The 23,163-nt window shown below is 41.3% G+C and overlaps 2 protein-coding genes across 2 annotated transcripts; one reads left to right on the forward strand and one right to left on the reverse strand.

Annotated features, from left to right (window-relative positions):
* Positions 1-568: 568 nt before the first annotated feature.
* LOC104439075 lies at positions 569-2,729 on the reverse strand. The gene is made up of 5 exons (XM_018870023.2): positions 2,583-2,729; positions 2,364-2,450; positions 1,605-1,769; positions 1,214-1,303; positions 569-943 (listed from the first exon to the last, which is right to left on the reverse strand). The coding sequence occupies exons 1-5, from the start codon at positions 2,727-2,729 to the stop codon at positions 569-571; spliced, it is 864 nt and encodes a 287-aa protein (XP_018725568.2).
* Positions 2,730-19,299: 16,570 nt separating this feature from the next.
* LOC104436611 (FRIGIDA-like protein 4a) lies at positions 19,300-23,036 on the forward strand. The gene is made up of 3 exons (XM_010049440.3): positions 19,300-20,274; positions 21,852-22,027; positions 22,196-23,036. Exons 1-3 carry the CDS (start codon positions 19,383-19,385, stop codon positions 22,832-22,834), a joined length of 1,707 nt encoding a protein of 568 aa, XP_010047742.2. The 5' UTR covers positions 19,300-19,382; the 3' UTR covers positions 22,835-23,036.
* Positions 23,037-23,163: the final 127 nt, after the last annotated feature.

The raw sequence follows: 23,163 nt of genomic DNA on the forward strand, positions 1-23,163 counted from the left end.
CATGTTTGAGAAGAACATTGGTGGCGCTAATCAATCGATCTACTGCCTCCTCTCCTGCCACACGTAGTTTGCTTTAGGAAAACATTTAGAATACACGATGAATACACGATGCAATCTCAATCACAAGAAAGGAAAAGAAGATGTGAATATTATTGTAAAAGGGAGTCCATAAAATGAAAATGAGGTTTTGGCTTATCAAATTGTTGAAGGTAAACATTTTTATATGAAGTTTATCCCCCGCAACAATTTGCCAGTCTGCGTAATGAATTTATGTATCTCATTTGTCATTGTTTAACAAGTTCTCTTCCAACCATAGATGCCGGATTTATCTATCTGCTCGACCATTTTGGTTGAAAGAGCTGGTAGGGATTTAACATATTTGAAAATTCCGAAGAAGTTGTTGAAAGAACTATAGTTACCATTGAGGTCACTTCACATGCAATGGCTACCTTGATCACGAGAGAAGGGAAATGAAAATGAACGTCACTTACAAAGCAAAGGGTGCGAAATAGAAAATCGATAATTTTATTATTTGAATTGCTTGAGATAACTTTTTCATGTAAATTTTCTATACCTTGCAATAACCTCCTGGACCTCCAAAGCTAATCATGTAGCCAGAATAAAGTATAGTACGGCGATGGTTCATCAAATCATAAACATTGGATCTGTCCACCCACGTCGTCGTCTTATCCGGAGGTAGGGATTTGCCATCCGATCGAACCCAATGGAGTTGTCGAAAGACGGTAGCATGGTCGATTGTACCGTCAGGCCTGTGGCCACTTCCCATCGGTGGACAGAATCCATTGCTTCCAGCCATGCCAATTCCTCCCCAAGCTGTGTGTAGTGAGCCGTTGCGCAAGTACCGGAATAGTTCCTTTGGCCAGTAGCCTACTTTAATTGCTTTATAGGTTAAAAGCAACCACCAATTCCCAGTAATTTTATCCTAATTAGAAATAAATATTGATAATAAGTGCTAGTAATGCAAAAAATGCATAAATTATTAACACTAGTTTATTTAATAATGATATCGAAATATGCTTGGTATTAGGGGCCATGATAATTAATAACATGGATGATTATATGCTTATACGAATAACTTTCAGTAGGGTAGAATGATATGGAAAGTTTCTAAATTTAAAGAACACAACTATTAGTCTCTAATATATTTTAGCAAAAATCATTATCTTAAGAACCTTGAAAAGATCAGACATACCTGCTGGATATGGATTACAATCTCATATTGACTTCCACCATAAGTTGAAGTAGGACCTACTGGATTACCAATAATTATTCCCCTATCCACCTGCACAAAACCCGGACATAGTACATTGTAGCACCCATTGCGATGGCCATCACCTTATGAGGACAATGCTTTGGTCAATAAATTTCAAATTATGGTTCAGTTAAAAATTAACTATTATCGTCATAGCTCACCTGTCCAATATGTGAACGTCCGAGAAAGAGTATCGCCAAATAATTGTGGAGAAACCTAGGAAAATAAGAGAATTTCCTCTTAGATCATTTCACCACATATTGAACTTCTTCTGTTAAAAAAAGAAGAAGAGAAAAAACGATGACATTGACTTACTAAAAAAATCACTTACCATCCAACCAAATGCGATCATGCTAACATGCTCTGGGGGACCAGTTTCAATCCACATATTATGTGCACTGAATTGATCATGAGCAACCGTTAGATTGTAGACTGTCACATCTCCACCTCCTCCATATTTAATATTTTCTATCATGTTGTCCCTTAGAGATACCACCTACAATTGATAACTTGTAACTTAGATTGCTAGAAAGTGAAGGAAAACTAAATAATCTCTTGCTCACCTATGCCTACCGGTCTTACTTTAAAAGATGTATTGATTTTCTTTTTGTACCCAAATCATGAAAACAACATATTTTGAGATTGTCATAAGTGGACATTTGACATGTGGTCTCATGAAATTCATACGTACATAATCTCATTAAAAGATTTGAATAAAAAATCACTAATGATATTGTGATATGCATGTGAGCATGAGAAAGAGGGATAGTACATGTTGATTTGAAAAAACAGTATTTTGTCTCATAGCCGCAACGGACGGTATCCCGGGCAAGGATCTTGCCCTTATCAGATCTTCTTTTGTTACTCGACGAATGGGTACTGTTCCAATCGGGCAAGGTTCTTCCAACCCAAATCCAATCGATTTTGCATTTGGAGAAGTTTGGTGCAAGCTAGTGACATGTAGATTCGGTTTTGTCTACAAGAAGAAAAAACTGATTATAGAAGCATCAAGTAGACCATTTCACCTAAATTATCCGATGTTGGTCCGGATAGTTATCGGTTGATTTAGGAGACAATGATAAATTTTTACCTGAACCTTGTGATCCTTCAGTAGAGGATGATCGAGTGCCGGTTGTTTATTTATATCAACACAGTCAATTGTGTCTCCTTCTTTAGTCTTGATAAAATCAAACACAGTTAGTCATTCGTCGAGTAGCAATCATACTTCAAAGATTAACGTGATAGATTGCAATATCTTCGTGAACTTCAAATGAGACTATTGCAGAAAAAAGGTTTGGAGAAAAATTACCAAAAAGGTCTTGATGGATGGCTTGTTCATAGTCCTGACCTGTCTTTCCAAGTCTAAATCATCCTCTTCGGAAATATATGCCATTTCACACAGAGAAAGACTGAAGAAAAGGAGCAGCAACGGCGCAAATTCCACATTCACTTTCATGGTGACAAAAAAGAAGCGTAAAGTGAGGCCCTCTAGCGGTTAGCTACGCTTGTTTATATATTGCGGGAACTTTTCGTTTATTATCGCAAGGGCAAGTGGTAAAAAGGTTGGACATTCTTCTACGAGGTCATAAGTTTGAGCAAAGTAAATAGATTTGAAAGATGGTAAAAGATGAATGTTTTTTATTCCAAAGATGTTAAAAGATAGATGTTTGAAAGACAAGAAAATTGTCTGTAAATAATGCGTGCTAACCACCATCCTAAAAAAAATGCATGTTTGCCACTTGTCATGCATAATTACTGCCATAACCAATGTTATTCTCAACGACCGGAAAAAAACAATTTTGCCCATTAAAGATAAAGACAATTCAGGTATGGCAGTAACTAGATTTGAAAGATGGTAAAAGATGAATGTTTTTTATTCCAAAGACGTTAAAAGATAAATGTTTGAAAGACAATAAAATTGTCTGTAAATAATGGGTGCTAACCACCATCTAGATTTGAAAGATGGTAAAAGATGAATGTTTTTTATTCCAAAGACGTTAAAAGATAAATGTTTGAAAGACAAGAAAATTGTCTGTAAATAATGCGTGCTAACCACCATCCTAAAAAAATGCATGTTTGCCACTTGTCATCATAATTACTGCCATAGCCAATGTTATTCTCAACGACCGGAAAAAAAAATAAAAATTGCCCATTAAAGATAAAGACAATTCAGGCATGGCAGGAAATTAGAGCATCGGGATATGAAAGCTTTTTCGTAAAATGGTGCATGGTTGCCATTTTGAAAAGAGTATATGTTAGCCATTTGTTTGCAAACTCCTTCCACGTTCACCCGTGCATAACTAGTGTTGAGGCCTATCTATCATCCAAGACTAAAAAGTGTTAAGTAATAAAGGGAACAAATTTAAAATGCAAATGAAATTAAAAGGACAAAATAGAGAAATTGAAATTGAAAGAAGAAAGTAAAGGAAATGTATGACCCAAGGCATTTCCATGTAGAGATGGATCCAAAAGAAACTCCTTAGGGCGGCTGGGTTGGCCGACAATATATATGATGAAAAACTTTTCTTTAATCCAAATGATTACAAATTTCAAGTATTTAGAGAAAGGTTTCTAAAGATTTGATCTATTTCAAAAGTGAACTGTGATTCCTTTGAAATAACAAAATAATTTAACTTAAAAAAATGAAAATATTCGAGTAAGTTTTGAAAGTGCCGAAAATTTAAGGAATCATGAATGTCAGAGATTCAATTTTCGTTGGAATCTTCTGGACTCTTCTTCAGCCCAGCAATGGACACGGGACGGTCCATGGCTCCATTGCCAGCGCCAGAAGGTCCTTCCAACGATGGTACGCCGAAGCATCCTTTTCTCTCCCTGTTCCTTTTTTTTTTTGGTCGAAAGATGGTAGATATCTATTCATGTAGGGAAAAAAGAACAATCCTTAACAAGGGCTTCAGTACAAAGCATGTCCAACATAATTTGAGGAGGAGAATTAGCCCAGTTTGGTGAAAGGTATCCTCGTCCGTGGGCCTTCGCGGCCCAATCAGTTAGGGCATTGGCTTCACGTCAACAGTGTTGCATGTTTAGGTTTGGGAAACAGAGCATCAAGGCTGCGCATTCAGCAAACAAAGCACGGTAGTCCCACGACGGCATACATCACCGATTGATTGTCTCGATAAGAATGAGATTGTCGGATTCAATCACCAGGTAAGATTAAGTTTTTCCTTTCTATGATAGGTCCTGAAGTGTGTATAATAGCGCTTGGGTCTCCGTCTCGAGTGCAGAAGTTGCTTGAATGCTGCGAGTTAAGCCTCCGATCATTCTGCCGGTGTGGTCTCGAGTAATACTGGCGATCGCTCCCATATGATTTGTAATAGGAAAGGCGCCATCAAGATTTACCTTTATGATGCCTTGTTTCGGTGGTTGCCATATTCGATTAGGGTTCAGCCAAGTAGTCCCGTTGCTCGATTCTTGCTGCTGGGTTCTAAGACTGAACTGTGCCAGAGTTAGAGCTGTATCAACAAGTTGATCCGAATGAGTACGTTGATGGCGAAAGACAAATTGATTCCGAGCTTTCCAAATTTGCCATAATAGGGCGACGATGCTCTCAAAATCTAGTACGTGCCCCTTCTGTTCTATAAGATTAGCTAGCCATGCATCTATGCGGTATGTTCTGTAATTTGAGATGTTAATCTGTACTTGGGGGTGGCTCCATATATAATGTGTCTAGGGGCAGAACATAAATAAATGTTCAGGGGTCTCGGGAGTGTTTGATGAATAGAGTTTACAAGCTAGGTCAAGGGTAATTCTTCGTCGAAATAGATTATCCTTTGTAGGTAATGCATTTTGGCATAAAGACCAGAGAAAGATGCATATTTTTGGGGCTGTTTTTGTTTTCCAAATATGCTTCCATAGCTTGCTGGGTGTATGATAGGAAAAGGAAGCGTGAGAGTTTACCTTTTCGGATGCTTTTTGCTTGATGAAATTATAGCCACTCTTCACAGTATAAAGTCCATCTTGAGTTCCTGTCCATAGAAGTTTATCTTCGGTAGAAGCTGGCCAAAGCTTTATAGTTAGTATTTCCTCGACAATGTGTTCATGAAAAGTTTGGTTTAGAAGCTCGACGTTCCACTTATTCTGTTCAGGAATAATAAAACCAACTACCGGTTCCGGTTCCTCTCTATTTGCTGGCCCACCTAGAATACCCATATTTAACCATTTGTCATCTTTGGCTCGTATCATTTTGCCATTGCCTACTGACCATTGAAACTTCTCAACAATAGAATCCCTACCTAGTAGAAGACTCTGCCAACCCCAAGAAGGTCTATTCCCCTTATCAGCAAACCAGAAATTTGTAGAATGAAAATATAAGGCTTTGAAAACACCGCTCCACCAAGATGAATGATTTTGAAAGAGTCGCCAAGCTTGCTTTCCCAATAGAGCTTTATTCAAAGATAGTAAGTCTCTAAATCTGATTCCTCTTTTATCTTTTCTCTCTTTAAGGAGTTCCCAACTTTTCCAATGAATTCCAGATCTGTTGATGTTGTTTTGCCACCAGAACCTAGCTATTTTTTTGTTCCAAAGACTTACATATAGATACAAGAACTTTAAATATCATCATTGCATACTGCGGTAATACCAGAACCACTGATTTCAACGGAATCTCTTTCCCTCCTTTAGATATTAGATTTTCTTTCCACCCTTCTAATTTAGCATTTACTTGTCCTAAAAGCCAAGCAAACATGTCTTTTTTAGATGATCCCCAATCATAAGGTATGCCTAAATATTTGCCCGTTTTATCCAACAATGGAACCCTTAATTCTTCAGCCATATTTATCTTAAGAGACCGAGGGCAGTTTTTACTTAGGAACATACCAGACTTGTTCATATTAATTTCTTGACCTGTAGCTAGGCAATACTGATGTAGGATGTTTGCTAAGTTTTGGCATTCCTAGATTCTACCATCAAGGAAAAAGATAGCATCATCAGCAAAAAATAAATGGGATAAAGTATGACACCACCTATTGATTTTGATTCCTTGTAGATTGCCCATATCGACAGCTTGTTGGATAAGGGTGGATAGCATATTTGCCAACAAAATGAATAAGTAGGGGGAGAGAGGGTCGCCTTGTCTGAGTCCCCGCAATTGTCAAAAATAAGGTAGAGGTTTGCCGTTGAGCTTTACACTTAGAGAGGTCGTAGAAACACACTGCATCAACCAATTTACCCAACAATCTTGAAATCTCATTGGACAAAGATAAGCTTCCAAAAAGTCCCACTCCACCCTATTGTAGGCTTTCTGCATATCCAACTTAAGGATCCCCTGAAATCTTTTTCTTTTTTTTTTTTTTTTTTTTTCGAATCTTTAACTGATGTAGAACCTCTTGAACTATGAGGATATTATCTTGTATATGTCTACCTGATACAAATGCACTTTGTTCTTTGAAAATCAACTCCAGTAGCCAAGGCTTCAGGCGATTCGCCAGAACTTTTGAAATAATCTTATAGATAAAATTACATAAATTGATAGGGCGATATTGATCAAACCTCTCGGGGTTCGGTGTCTTGGGAATTAGGGATATGGCTGTTCTCGATTTGATATCAACCGGCATCACGCCCGTGGTGAATTTTTTTTAAATGATTTAAAAACATCTTCTTGTATAATGTCCCAATGATTATGGTAGAGCAATCCATTCAAACCGTCAGGTCCTGGTGCTTGTGTGGCTCCTAATTGAAATGTCGCGTGCTTTACTTCCTCTCACGTAATTTCTATTGTGAGTTGTGTATTTATTGCTACCGTAACTACTTGATGACATTGCATTAAAATAGGTCCATAGTTTCGATGTCGAACTGAAGTATAAAAATTCTTAAAGAAAGTAAGAGTCTCATGCTTCACCTGATCTGGTTCTCGGATCCACTCCTCATTTTCATTCTTTAAAATGCTGATTATGTTTCTTTTTCGCCTTTGTATAGTAGTGGCATGAAAGAATTTCGTGTTTCTATCCCCTCATCTCATCTAGTTAATCCTGGAGTGCATCACCCAATATTGTTCTTCCTGTAACTATATGTTCTGAGTTTTTTCTTTCAATGAAGTGACCTGATCTTTGTCATAATTGTAAACAAGCTGATTTGTGCATTGTTGAAGTTGCTGTTGCAAAAGAATCGGACTGTGGTCCGACCCTAGGGCAGGTAAAGTTAGAACTTAAGCTTCTAGGTAATTTAATCGCCATTCAATAGTACACAAAGCTCGATCCAATCTTTCTTTGACAACTTCCTCTCCACTTCTATTGTTTACCCAAGTATAAGCACAGCCCTTAGTCTCAAGATCCATCAAAGCACAAACATGTAGTAGTTCTCGAAAGGAGTGCAGCCTATAGGACTCATCTTGCCTTATTTTGCTTATCTCTCTCTTGAATGCGGGGAAGGCGATTGATCAAGGAATTGCGTACGTCCTCCTGTTCGTTGCCCTTGCGATCACATATCTCTTTCGCTAGCTCCTCTTTTGTGCGGTGATTCATTCGATCCGACTATCCGATCCGATTCTTTGGTTGGTTTCTTCCCTGCAATGGACGGACCTCCATTAGGTTGAATTCGCAGCGTGTCGCGACTGATTTTTGGGTGCGCTCTGTACATCCTTGTAGTTAAAGTTATGTCTTGCGAGAAATTAAACTCTCCAGCCAATTTTTGCTGATTCCATATTGCAGTATTGTCCATTTCACCGACTGTACGTGGATTACACAGGGATCGCACGTGAATTGTACGTGCGATGAACATGCAATTTTGTGATGGACCATGATATTTTGATGATGATGATCAGAGTCGCCCAAATCTTCCATAATTTGTTCTTGCCAAGGCAGGGCAGAACAGGCGAGGGATAGTGCGTTTCTGTGGTGGCGAGAAACCACGTGGGAGTGGCGATGAGTGTCAACGGGGCGGTGAAAAGTGCCGAGCAATGATGACTGAGCTCGGTAATGATGGGATTCATGAAGTTTGCGAGGCACGCTTACTTGAGATTCGGGTTGCTTGACATTCTCGGCCACTGGATCGGTGACAATTGGAGAATGAGGTCAGCATGATCTGAATAGGCGGAAACGCTCATTAAAGATTAGTTCTGAAATATTCAAACTGAAACTCACTCCTAAGTTTCATAAATTTACCTATTCTGATCTGGTTTCTCCATGAATCCATGACCTACAAAGGGTGCCTTTGGAAATTTTTTTGACAAAAATCTTTAAGAAAATACAAAAACTATTAGTATAAAGGGTTTTGATGAAATGCAAAAATTATTTAGTAAACTATAATTGAAAAATGCCTTAAGAAGTAACTTTAGGAAAATACTATTTGATAAACACATATTTAGGGAAGCCCTTTAGCGCATTCCTTTACTCTGATGTCCGTTTCAATCGTGTACAATCGTGGAAAAAGATGTCATCAGCTCATTGAGCTTTCTGCACAGTTTATGGGTTTTTGGTTTTTGTAATCGAGATCCGAATCACGCGTGCAAGAGAAGCCGGTACATGTTCAAAAATGTGTTCTTTAATTGGTGTTTTTGGCAGTCTCTAACGACTTTAATGTTCCGATCACTGGTTAGGCTAGTGACGTCACTCATCGGTGAGCCCACCACCTCCGTTTCCGCATTCCTGTACTAAAGCGCCCTGCTGCCCCAGAGCGTCATCCTCGAGAGGCCGGTCCGGCACGAGCTTCTCGACCATGCATTTTCTCATCTATTTCTTGAGGTTTTTTTTTTGGTGATATAGGGTTTTTTTTTGGATCTGCTTCTTCTTTCTTTTCGGTTGATGCATGCCCCTTCAAAGATTCAGTTTCCATGTTAGAGATGGATAGTTCTCATTCATTAATTGGCGAATGTCTCATCGATTGTGACCAGGTGATCAGCCACGATGAACATTTTAATTTACTATCTCGAAATCGAATATCAAAGTTGTATATCACAAAGTCAAATTGACTTTAAATGGAATAAAAGATAGAAGCTTTTAGTTTTCGTAATTCTTGAGCTTTATTTTCATTTAACGGGAAGAGTTGCCGAACGGTATATTGACTTACTTATAACATATGATTGTGAAGAGACCATATATCGCAAATTCAATATTTTACCATGATTTACATTTTGAAGTGATGAAAAAGGGCGATTTGACCTAAGATTACAAAAGGAAACTGCTTATTCAAGGCCCAACTATTTCAAAAAAAGAAAAAAGTATAAAAGGGTTCCTGAATGGGCCCCCTAATTGGGCCTAAATGATGAACCGACCCCATCAGGGTTTCTGGATGGGCCCGCTGATTGGGCCTAAATGACGAACCGCCTCGATCAGTTCATGGGGTTCATGATCGACCCAGCAATGAAAAGCAGAACCGCAAGGAGATTAGAGATGAACAGATCTCAAACCTAATCTGCATTCTTCCTCTAATCATCTATGCTAATTGACAGATAGGGCCGGGTCGGGCTGGGCCGACACATTTTTTTTTTTTTACACCCCTGGCTAAAACCCATCGGTAAAACCTTCTCTCTAGAAATTAGTTATATAAGCCCCCATCACATGAAGCATTGAAATAATTGTCCAAAAAATGATAAATTTATTGTATGATAGTCAATTCATTCATAAATCTTTCAATTGTGTCAATTTTATCTTAAACCTTTAAATGATATATCAATATAGTCTTTTTAGCCAATTTTAACTGCAATCTATTTCTCAACATTTTAGTAATGGCTATTATTTCTCTAACAAAAAAACAAAAAACAAAAAAAACACGAATGTTAGGCATTAGCAGGGTCAAAACACAACACTCCACAATAAGAATTGAGTATTATGCATTATAACCATTTTGTTTCTTTATTTTTCTATTTTTCTATTCCTTGGAACATATTGGTGATGCTATTACATTTTTCTATTTCTTGAACAAATTTTTACTCCAAAAATAGGTTTGGAATATAAACCAGAAGTTAAAATTTTTAGCTTTTCTATTTTTTGAACAAAAATGAGAAATAAAAACTCTTACCATCATTTACTCTCATCATCATTTGCTCTCATCACCACTCATCAACCGCCCACCATTGGTCGTTAGCCATCAGTCGTCGCCATCAAAATTCGATGGCTCACCACTAGTTGCCGGTCATCGAAGTCCACCATGTCGCTCGCTCGCCGAAAGCTAGTCATCTGTTGTCGGCCTCTCGCCATTGCTCACTTGAAGCTAGGAAGATGGTTGCGCACTGCCTATTGTCAAGAGGAAAAATTTCTTTATTGTTATCAAACGAATTTCTAGCCTAGGAATAGAGATTTTGTATTGTTATCAAACATATATTTTTGCTTAGAAACTCGTCTGAATAATAGAAATAGAAAAATCAATTTCTAGTTAAAAATTGATTTTTGAAATATAATCGTTATTATTCACGCCCCAAGTGTTCAAATCTAAGATCTATAGATATGGTGAATATATATATATAAGAAAGAAATATTATGCGGAAACCAAATCAAATGGTATATCTAGTAAGTAAATGCATGCTATAATCTCTCAAGGGCAACACATAAGAAGTAATTTTTTCAAAAATTATCCGCGCCCCTTTTGGATCGTCAGGCTAATTAGATTAGTCAAATTGACTGACGGCCTTTTTTAATAAATCAGAAAGAAACACGTGCATGAAAATCTATGTACTGAATTTCAAGTAATTGTCATTCTTAGTGCTGAAAAAGAAAATAAAATATTATTCGATAATAGAAGAATATAGAGTATTGATGGCATTACCTTCTTGCCTAATTAGGAACCGTGAATATTTATTGTAGATTTTAGGATTTGAGTAATGCAATGAACGATATTTGAATGCCTTTCTAACGGATTAATTAATTAATTAACCGCATATTGACCTAGCAAATTAAGTGATTTTTTTTTTTTTGCGTAATTGAATCTTTTAATCGAAAACCGTTTAAACACATTTCTTGTCTCATTGGACCTTCAATCACATCTCTTTTCTTACACATTCGGAAACATTATACCACGCTCTTTTGCTAATTAGTTATAAAAATGATGGGAATTAGTTCGGGCATTTATTGAAAGATCCCTAATACAAGTAGTGCTAGACATGTGTAAATGTTACACCGGAAAATGCCTGGTGGCCAAGCAAAAATAATTATTTATGAACGATTTGCTTCAAGTGTCGGACGACCCTCGGCCTACTCGATAGGGCATGCATGATCAATGCTAGCAACTGATGTAGGTTAGAGAAATAGGAGTCGGGATCAATTATGGGGTTAGAATTGGGAATTATTACAAATGATGGGGCAGACTTTGAATATTTGGAGGAGTTGCTTCCCGACCTATCAAGATGATGGGTTGGATAGCATTTTCTTTCGAGTTTCCACCATGCACGAAGGGTTTGAGGACCAATTCAGGCTCACTTTCCAGTTCAACTTTCACGTTGAGTTCTTTGTATACAACTTTACATTTATTGAGATTTTAGTAGAATTAGTCCTTTCAATTCCGTCTGCCCCTTTGATTTCTTATCATTTCCATTCGTAGTAGTAGTAGTTCAACTTCAATTTTCCTCTTCATTTTACCTAAATCTAAAATTCAATCAAATTGTGATTGGATTTGAACCAAGCACGAACTCGTTCATGTCTACATCATCTCAAACGGATTTATTATTGAATTGATACCAATACAATAGGTTTAACACTTTTTCTCAAATTTCAGAAAGAAAGTGAAGATGATATGTATTTTGAAGGAAAAATGTAATTCTATTACTTTGTATATTCTTTGTTCATGTATGCTCATATTTATATGAAGACGATAGGTCTTGGTGTGCTAGTTGACGAAGTGGACGGACCGTGAACTCTCAATAAAAGGATTCAATCAATTCTTTGAATGATTGATCGTATCTAAGTACGTAACTTTGATCCAGCATGCTTCCGGGTTGGAAAAATGCACAAAGAAACCTCCCACAAAAGGTCTGTCGTGAATGGAAGGAAAGAAACTGCTCATGTTGATTGCCTTTTGCTGTTGAGAGATATGGAAACCGCCCTTTCGAATGAAGAAACTCAAGTCTTGACCGGGAAAGAAGGGTTGCTGCTTGCCGGAGAAAGAGCATGGAAGTCTATACGTATCAAAACTGACTCTTTTGCTGCAGTCATGGATATCAATGCTGCGAGTGGAAATGTCACCTGGAAAACGAAACGCAGACTGGAGGAGACGTGGTTTCGGGGTATCTTGTCCATTTGCTCTGGTCACTTCGATGAAACTGAACTTGAACAGCACATGCCGGGCGTTTCGTGAACTCGAGCAAGGCACTGAAAGGCCGCTTTCACCTGTTCTCATCGGTTCACTCTTCCTCATTGAGGATGGAGAGGAGAAATTCAGAGGTTTTTCTCTAGACAAGCAGGCCCTTGGCGTTGCATATAATGTAAATAATGGAATGCATTACTAATTTGTTCCATGTGGTGCTGAATTGTTTTGATAATGACGATTGTCTTTACCTCCGGCATCTACCATGGCCACACGACCATCACAGATGTGATGGCCCCCATCTCGCAGCTATTAACTGTTAGGCTTTTCCTGTCTAATAGCGGCAATACTACTTATTATAAAGGATGTGGAGAAGGAACAAAAAAAGACTCGGAAGTCTTCAAGTGATCTGTTGGAAGCTGTAAATGATATGCAGATGTGGATATCATCTGATAGCTTATCAGTGCTCATCAGACCCATCTCAAAGTCCATGGGCCCTCAGATGCCTGTTCAAAATGTGCAATAGTTTAATAGCTCAAATGAAAAGAGTCTCAATAATATACTGTCCACGTAATGCTAATCAAGTTGCGAATTGAATTATAAAAGCTTATCATAGAGGAAGTCTACCTCCCAGTTGGCTATCTAAGCCTCCGACCCTTGTGAGATCTCTTATGTTTTGAATCTAACTTTCCTTGTTTTTATAAACCAAAGCGTTGAATGAAAATAGTTTAAATTTTGACCGAAAAAGAAGAAGGGATAATAGTAATAACATAATAGACCCCGGTGAGATTCAATTTCGTCTTCTTTTCTACGTTCCATAATTCATGCTGATTCCAAAAAAAAAAAATGCTTTATGTATGGCATCTTGAACAACCTTTCGGTCACAAAAAGGAGAAAAAAAGCTTTCCTTCTCTTTTCTTTCTTGTAATTTTCTTGTGAAAGAGAGAAAAGCATCCCTTCTATTTAATTGCCATCATAGATTTGATGATATTACTGAAGTTTTTTTCCTCGAAACAACAGCTTTTAAATTGATACAGTAACACTGCACCTTGCAAATCCCTCCCTCCCTCAAGAGCTTAAAGAGCTCAACGCGGAGTCTTCTCTCGCTTGAAGAGCTGCTCTCTACCTATTGGTAGCTTCACCGCTGTTTCCAGAAACCCTAACCTAACCTAATCTCTATAACATTCCCCTTCAGCCATGAAAATAGTGATTACAGAATACGCCCTTCCATTTGGGTAGCTTTACCCACATTTTCTTAGCTCCAAGACATACAATTGCAACTTTGACTATGCAATATAGAGTTTATGAAACTTTTCGATTGATGCAGTATCTTGCCGCTTCTTGCATCTCGTAATAATATTCAATTTGGGAGGTTGACACCTGGCGCAGGTCATAACTTGCGCACGGAGGGACATTTAAGTGCCATAATTTTAAAATTGTACACTTGAGTGCTAATATCGGAGTAAAATGGGACATAAGTGCCACTCCGCGAAAATTCACCAAATGGCCGACGTGGCAATTTTCGGCGAGTTTGGTTCAAAACGGCTTCGTTTTGCACGCTAACGTGGTAGAAAAATGCAAAAACGACGCCGTTTCGTGTTTACGTGTAAATAATAATATAAAATTTAATTAAATTAGATTTAAAATATTCAAAAAATTTTAAAATTTAAGAAAATTTTAAAAAAAAAAAAAAAGGGAGGGGAGGTCGAAGGGCGGCTCAAGGGCGAGGTCGCGGCCCTCGCCGCGATCCGGCGAGGGCTCGCAGCCCCTTGCCGTCGGTCGGCTGGGGCCGGCGACCTCGGGCCGACTCTCCCTCTCGTCGCCGGCCCTTCCGGCGACGGTGGGGAGGGCGGCGAGGGCTCGGCCCTCAGCCGCCCCTTCGACCTCCCCCTCCCTTTTTTTTTTCAAAATTTTTCTTAATTTTTAAAATTTTTAAAATTTTTGAATATTTTAAATAAAATTAATTTTAAATTTAATTTAATTAATTTTTACATTATTATTTACACGTAGACACGAAAACGACGTCGTTTTTGCATTTTATTCGCCACGTCGGCCGTGCAAAACGATGCCGTTTGACCAAATTCGCTGGAAAGTCGCCACGTCAGCCGTTTGGTTGGATTTTCGCCGGAGTGGCACTTAAGTGTCCCATTTAACTTTAAAACTGGCAACCATTTTAAAGTTATGGCACTTAAGTGTCCTTCCGTGCCAAGTTATGACACTTATGCTGTACTTCTACATTCAATTTGGAACTATTTAAGGAGAACTTGCTCGGCACTTTGTTTGCTCAAATAAAGATGAAGACGGTCATTAATTGGCTAGCAAACTTAGGGTTACTGTGGAAGATCGTCCTCCTGGAGCAACTCTGTACTATCCTTTCAGGCAAGTCGTCCAGTTTCAGTGTCAACCTTAGTTTTGATGGGGCTCAATTGGACAATGGTTAATACAGCTTTTTCCTAAAATTATCATAAGAAGCGCACACGCCATTATACCGTACAGAAGTTCAGACTGTTGCTCGTTAGTTTCGGCGTTCTTGCTGTAGTAACCACCTTCAATCTTCCATATATCCTATATATGCCGCCTCATTGCTGAAACCACAAATTTATCCTTACTCGTAGAAAGTTAATCACTAACAATAGCTGCACAGCACTTGATTATCGTGTTATATTCATGGTAGGTTAATGGATCAACGAAAATGAGCAAAATGAAATTCGTTATTTTCATTCATGTATCTCATTAATTCATGTCTTTCTTGAGTTCGAGTATATCTTGGATTTGTGTATCTATTTAATTCTTGTTTCATGTACCTTCTAAATTCTTGTATCTATTTAATTCGCAGTTCATGAACCGTTTCTGTACATGAATTCAAAAACTCTATAAAATATATTTGAAATTCTTCAATCCAAGAACAACTTAAAGAAGAAAACACATCTACATCTCCTCTCGAGTTTCTCTAAGTGTGTCGGTTTTAAGAATTGTTCGATAGAGTCCTATTCACATAGTATTGATACTAGCGGGTTAGAAGTGTTGTATCTTGATGGAAAAAGTTTATGAAGTTGTTTAGTACAATTGGTAGAAACTAATCATCTTAAAGAAATTCGACTAGCCATATCTTACTTCCATTTGCTTGATTATTTTATTATCACTCTATCAAATTAATTTTTCGATTACAATAAATAGTGGTACATATTTTTCCTCTAGTACGTCTTCTTCTTCTTCTCCTCCCCCTCTATATTTTTCCAACATGTAATTGTGGAAGATGGCACCTCTTCCTTGCTATGGTCATAAAAGTGGGTCCGAATTACGCTTGGTGTCTAGCCCGGCCCCACGACCATCGCCATCACATACAAGATGGTCCCATGGAGCAGCTAGCAAACAGAGCCGATGTTAATGCCTTTCCTTGTCTAATAGTGCCGCTAATCCTTGTTTTGCTAGGGATAATAGTAGAATAATTAAACCCCATAATGAGGTTCAACCTCACTACCCGTCTTAGCTTCCAAGGCTTCTTCTTCACGTTCCACAATTCAGGCTAAAAATCGAAAAAATATGCTTTAGCTTTATGCCCGGCATCTCGACCGACCAACTTTCGGCCACAGAAAGAGATAAAAAAAGGGCGGGCATCTTGAAGTACTCGAAACGGCATATTCCACCGCAATATCTCTTTCCGTGGCGTCGATTGACAGTTCCGTGAAGGGCTCTCCAGAGGAAATCAAAAGCTTAGACATTCCGTGGAAGCTTTCGCGTATCGAAGGGATTGCTTGAGAAGGACGGGTTCTGTGTCAATTCCTTCATCCATGTTCAACCGCTAAGTGTGCATTTACATTTTTCCACCTCAAAAAGTACAAAGAGAGGAGAAGAAAAAAATATGAATAGAGTTCACCCACTTTTGGTCGTTGAATTGATACGCTAGACAAAATGAACAGGAAAAATACTAAAAGAAGTCATATATATTGTATTAATGTTAATTCAGTTATAAATCTTTCAGTTGAATTAATTTAATTATAAATCTTTTTGAATTGATACAAATTCAGGTTATCAGACCAATGCTGACGTGACAATTTTAACTCTTTTTTATTTTCATTTTTTTTTCTCTTATTCCTCTTTGGGCTTCTTCTTCCCACAAAGGCTGCCGGCCACTAGGTGAGGGCAACAAAGCCCTTAGCAGCCACCGAGGTTGTGACCTCACCCAGGATTTGTCTAGGTTGTTTCAAGTGAGGTCGAGTGAGAACCCGGCGAGGCAGCTCCATTAGAATTAGGTGGATACATATGTGAAAATGAAATATCTATGAAAAAAAAAACCACTTTTTTCAATCACAAAAGAAGAAAAGGAAAGTGAAATATCTCAAAAGATCAGTACGTCAAATGCATGATGAGGTGGAAAATGGAGCACCTTTTCTGGATTACAGAAGAAAAAGGACAGGAAAAAAGAGGGAATTGTCAGGAAAAACGAAAACATTTTAATTCACGTGTCTGAGCATTGGAAACATCAATAGATCCATATAATCCGGAAGAAAATTGGGGCGAAATCCTTTCCTTGAGGCCGATGCCAAGTCCCGTGACTTTCCACTAATTTTCTAGCCTAGCTGACTCTGTGGACTGAGCTCGTGGAGTTTGGTTTCTGTTCCTCGTTCCAATATTTTGTTGTTGTTCGTGTTCGATTGATCAGTAGTCAGAGCTTTATTTGAGATTAACGAAATTAAGAAATGTGTCGCTCGATTAAAAATGTATCACTTCTAAGGTCTGCTCTGCGCTGATCAGGTCCAGAGAAGCACCCATTTATATTGGGGCCCGTTCAAGAGAGTGGTGGACAAGGGATCTGAGAAAAAAAAAAGGAAAAAGGACAAAAGGAAAAAGGACAAAGCAAAAGAAGAAAGAAAATTTTAAAAGATGATTACAGACGAAAATGCTCCTTAATCATGACTTCGAAAGTTCAACCGGGTGAAAAATGTGGCAGCTAGCCGATTAGCTGGCGGTGATTTGAGAACAAATTGTCAAGTTAAACAGAATCTATTTTCAAAGTTTTTTTTTTTTTTTTAATTTAGAAACAGGCTCCACTTCACGGCCCAACTTAAAATTTCCATTTAACTTTAGATTTCATCTTGGCCAAGTGAATTTTTTTTTTCAAATGATACACGATTATCCTTTCCTCTATTTTAAAGAAAAAGAATATTTTCATATCAATTTAAAAAGGGTTCGAAGTATTTACCTTGACGAATAAATCTCTCTAAACGGCGCAAAAGACAGGCATACCTCCACCAAATGAAATTACTGGAATCTAATCGAACTTAGCACGTCTGATCACATTTTTTTTATTTTTTTATTTAAACGAAGTAGTAATGATTTGAATGCTGCAAAAAGTGACATCAGCACCTGCCACATAGACACTCAACACCCAAGTAGTACTACAAAAGACCAATCTCCAGTTGGGCATGGACCAGACATTGGGTGTCCGAAAGCCAAATTCTCCCTTCACATTCACATTACCAAAAGCCAAACCCTCTCGCCCTCCCATGCCTCTCTCCAATGGACCTCAGAAGCTGGTGCAAGTGCAACTCGGGCTGCTCCGACGGCGAGACCGCCCATCTCGGCCGCTCAGGAGGCACGTCGTCGTCGGCCCCCTCGACGCCGCTTCCGCCGCGTCCGCCGGCGCCGAGCGGATCTAGCCCTGGGAAGCAGAGGTGGAGGGAACTGTGGACGAGGCTCAAGAAGGAGAAGGGCGGCAGGATGCCGTCGCCAGCGGCGGCCGAGGCCCTCGTCCCGTACGACTTCGACAACTACTTGCAGAACTTCGACCAGGGGATCGCGTGGGACGAGCCCGAGAACCTGTCGAGGTCGTTCTCGGTGAGGTTCGCCGACCCGGCCTCCAGGGGCTTCGCCAAGAAAAGAGTGGCGAAATGAAAGTTGGTCGTCGGGATCTCTTTCCTCGTCTGGTTTTTTTATGTTGAATACGGCTTTGGCCGGTGAACTCATGTAGCTTCTCTCTCTCTCGAAATGTTGTGTATACTGAACATGTCTTGAAGATCTTCTCTGTCTCTCTCATCTTGTCTGATTGTCTTGGATCTCCGTTCATCGATCCAACCAGCTAAATTCATGTAGTCGGTATTCGGATCCGTATATTCGCTATGATCGCTATGAATCGGTACTACTTCGAATCCCCGAGTCAAAGTGAGCGGCGATAATAGTTAGCAATGATTCCTTAGAAAATTCGAGGCGATGTGCGCCGCGTGACGAACTCTCCATCGATTATTAAATGAGAGCACGCGCGGGAGGGAAGAAAACTATAAGAGTCTAGTCAGGATACCGGCAGCTTGAAAGTGAAGTTCGATGATGGGTACATCGAAAAGCGAATCGTATTCTCGAACACGACAGACAAACACAAAGGTCGTACCATCGAAAGTCCCGGAACAAGTTGCTGGGAAAGTGTAGAGAATCAGCATAAACCCTTCGACGCCACGCATGTGACGACGCCCGGTCCGTCGCCGTCGACGGCGTTCGCCAACCGAGTATGCCGTCGACTAGGCTGCGGAGGTCGCCGGCGAAGCTAAAAGCCGGCGACCCGCGAGCCAGAAACGCAGCCGTCGTTTTCGAGGAATTACAGCCTGCTGCTGCTCTCGACAGAAGCTCGAAAGTTCCAGCTGTTCCGCGCAAGAAAAGAAGACGGAAGAAGACGAAGAAGATGAAGCGTGCCCATCTCCTGATGTTGACAGGCCCGGGCCACGTGCTGGGCCAAGCCCGTCAATTAAATTGGGCCTAGGTGGGCCTGAATGGGCCGGGGCATATCGGGCAGGCCCGGCCCGTTAGAGGTCGTTCCTTCCCGTCTTCTTCCCCGCTTGCCCATTTCGCCGGCGAGCTAGAGAGAGAGAGAGAGAGGGCGACCGAGCGAGCTAGAGAGAGAGAGAGAGAGAGAGAGAGAGAGAGAGAGGCGATGGCGGAGGAGCTGGTGATCGAGACGGAGAGGGTGCGGAAGTTCGCCGGCGGCCTCGAGTCCCAGATGAGCGCGCTCTCCGCCTGCGCCCGCCTCTTCGCCGCCCTCTCCGACCGCCTCGGATCCCTCCAGCGCTCCCTCGACGACAAGACCCGCGCCGTCGAGTCCGGCCTCCAGGCCCTCGCCTCCTCCTCCGTCGCCGCCACGGAGTCCCTCTCCCGCCGCGAGGGCTCCCTCCCCGGCCGCGAGTCCGCCGCCGCCGCGCTCGTCGAGGAGCGCAAGGCCGCCGCCCTGGCCGACCTCGGGGGCCCCGGCCCCGGCCCTAGCGGCGGGTCCGGCGGGCTGGCGGATTCGCTGCGGTCGTTCGCGCGGCGGATGGACTCCTCGGGGCTGGTGAAGTTCCTCGTCTCGAAGAGGAAGGAGTCGGCGTCGCTGCGGGCGGAGATGCCGGCGGCCGTCGCGGAGGCCGTGGACCCGCCGCGGCTCGTGCTGGACGCGGTGGAGGAGTTCCTGGAGAACAAGTCCGCGAAGGTCGGGGTGGCCGATAAGCGGTGGGCGTGCGGGCTGTTGGTGCAGGCCCTGTTTCCGGATGCGAAGAGGGCGGACGCGCTGCGGCCAGAGTATGCCCGGAGCGTGGTGGAGAGGGCCGCCGCCCTCCTCGACGCCTGGAGGAAGCAGGTGGAGGGCGTTAATGGGGCCGGCGGGGCGGGAGAAGAGAGTGACGGAGCGATTGGGCCCGCGGAGGCGGTCATGATCCTTCAAATGGTGGTGGCGTTCGGGCTGAAATCGAGGTTCGACGAAGGTTTCTTGAGGAAGCTGGTGGTGGATTTCTCGCGCAGAAGAGACTTAGCTAAGCTCGCAGTAGCTCTAGATTTCGGGGAGAAATTAGCAGGTACGATGTGCTCATATATAAAGTTTCTTTCTTTGCAAATGCATGTGATTTCCGCACTGAAATTCGAAGGAAATGGTAGGATGCCAGTTCTTGATGCTTTCCTGATCAATATGTAGTTATGGCAGTCCTTTGAAACATATGTATATAGGTGGATTCGAATTTTTCCGGGTTGCTACGGAAATGAAGACAAATGATAGATCTTTGTGTTTAATTGAGTTCTTTTAGCTAAAGAATATGCTGAAAATGCTAAAAACACATGCTTTTCTCAAAATTGTAGGACATCGTGGGTAGTGAAGTTCTATGAATGACAATCCTTTGAAAGCCTGTTTTGAGCTCCCCATATTAGAAGCTGTCCGCTCAATGTCTCCTCTATGCTCTCTGACTTCAGAGCTATAGTAAATTTAGAGAGAGAGAGAGAGCAAAAAAAAAAAAAGCATCCTCACCATAAGAGCGTGAGCAAATGCTGGTGAATCTCGAATCTGTTGTGCTTTTAACAAGGAGCCAAAGCTTCGATTTTTCTCTGTTTCTTGGAATTGGGAATGCTCATATTTGCAGGCTTGGACCTGAGTGGGTCTTTAAAAGGCTCAGGAGGAAGAAACAGGTGGGAGATTTGCCCTAGGATGAGACATCCCACAATGTCACCCCATATTCCCTCCCCTCAGGGAAGAAAAAGATACAGGAGGGGGCTTCTGGAAATGGGAATGCTCATACCTGCTGGCTTCTGCTGGTGGATTATTGCAATGACATCTTAGAATAGTGCCCACAATAGGCTGTTGTTAGCATGTTAGTTGTCTCTTACCTGACCCTTCTTGTCTTACTGGATATCCGGTCTTTCCTGATGGCGAATAAGCAATGTGCAGGTGAAGAAGCAGGTCACTTGATATTTCATAAAACTGGTAGAGTAGAAACGTTAGCTCTTCCTTCCTAGGCGGCAAATCCAATAATGGATTAAAGAACAGTTTAAGGTAGTCGATTTTCTTAATTGTTAGAGTAAGGCTGCACTAATTGAATAGATGACTAGGATTAGAAGTGGTAGCAATTGAAACCAAATACCAGATTTTCTGGGTATCGGCAGTGAATCAAATAGAATATGTAATTGTTCCATTAGGAGTTCGTCTTATAGAAGTAACGGTGTTGGATAGAAGACCATTTTAGTTGTCAGTGCTACTGCTTGAGAAGAAGCTATACATTTGTAAGTAAAGGCTTCCTACAGACAAGATGCTAATCTGTTGGCCGATTAATGTTGTGATGGTAGAAATGCCATTTCAGGGTTTGGCCTCCTACTCCCTGATGTCTAATAGGAATAGCATGGACATAAAGAATAGAAGAGGAAAAAGAAGGCTGAGGTGCTCGACATGAAAATGAGTTCCAAATACTTTTCCATTGCCATAGGCCTGAAGCTTTTCAAATTGAATATTGGGCCAAAGCTTAAAAGTTATGCTGCATTTCAATTCTATGACAATGGATAGCAAATTTGTCATGTATGTGCTTGGGAAGTATGCCTTTAGATGCCTCATCTGTGCAGAAGGATCTTCTGGTGAAACTGTGTTGAGTAAGTCATTTCTGGTGGTGTGCAGACATTATTGAGGAACTGGTGAAGAATGGTAAGGAGATAGAGGCTGTCTATTTTGCTGCTGAGGCGGGCATGACCGACAGATTTTCGCCCGCTTCACTTCTGAAGTCGTACCTGGGTAATGCCAAGAAGAACGCTCAAAATGTGTTGAAGAGCGGCAATAACAGTGTGGTCTCTGCGGTAGGTTTAACCTCTTGATCTTCTCTCTCCCCCTACAGCGTCAACCCCGCAACCAGAAATTTATGAACAAAAGAGGAGAGCACCTCGATCTTCCATATATTCTTCTTCTACATGTAAATTCTGTTATTGATGTCAACTTTATTCACCTGAAGTGGCTTGAATTTTCAGGAGGAGGCTAGTACTATCGAATTGAGCGCTATCAGGGCAGTCGTCAAGTGCGTGGAAGACCAGAAACTCGAGTCGGTCTTCCCTCTCGACAGCTTGAAGAAGAGAGCCGCCATTCTGGAGAAAGCCAAGGCAGAAAGAAAGAAGAACTCATCTTCCGGTAGCAAGCCTTCCAACAAACGAGCCCTTGGACCCGGCGGTAGCCGCAGTGGCGGACAACCTTCAACCCACCCAGCCAAGGCAGCTAAATTTGCTAATCCTAGCCCATCGTTCAACCGGAGGAACCCGCTTCCACTTGCGCACCTCAGCTCTGCTGTAAGATATTCCACCCCTTACAGCTATCCTGGCCAGGGTGCTTATGAAGTTCCGGGCGTAGCTGCATACACGCCGCCATATGGGAGGACCAATGCGTCGCCCGCCTATGGGAGGTCCCACAGTCCGGCCGAAGCTCAAATCATAATCCCTCAAGGGTATTCCCCCACCTATTCACCCATCGTCCAGAGACTAACCTATTCGCCCATCATGGACACTAGCAGCAGCGCAAGTTCATATCGCGCGGGTACATATCTACCGCCACCAGGATCGAGTCAGGGTCCGCGCAATCACGACACGCAGCAGTATCCGTCGTCTTACGGGCAGTAGTAGCTAGATCACGAGACGATCGGCCTTGAGGCCGGCAGTTTTTCTTAAGCTCTGCTAGGAAATCTCGGCGGGGACTGTCCTGTTATCCTGATTTATCTCTCAATTATAACATCATCTATCGCACTGACTTCATCGCGTGTCCCATGTTTAAGTTCTTCCCTGATCGAATATGAGTAATGGTAGAATGGTAGGATCTTGATCCTTTCTTTTTCCTCAAATAGGGGCAGGCAAGATCGAAAACGATGAGGGGGAAGTCCATCGTTTCTGCCATCATCGCTTGTGGTGAATTTAGACCATCGGGCAAATTAATGTGGCATGATCGAAATAAG

The sequence above is a fragment of the Eucalyptus grandis genome, chromosome 3 (assembly GCF_016545825.1).
Source record: "Eucalyptus grandis isolate ANBG69807.140 chromosome 3, ASM1654582v1, whole genome shotgun sequence".
Taxonomy (NCBI): Eukaryota; Viridiplantae; Streptophyta; class Magnoliopsida; order Myrtales; family Myrtaceae; genus Eucalyptus; species Eucalyptus grandis.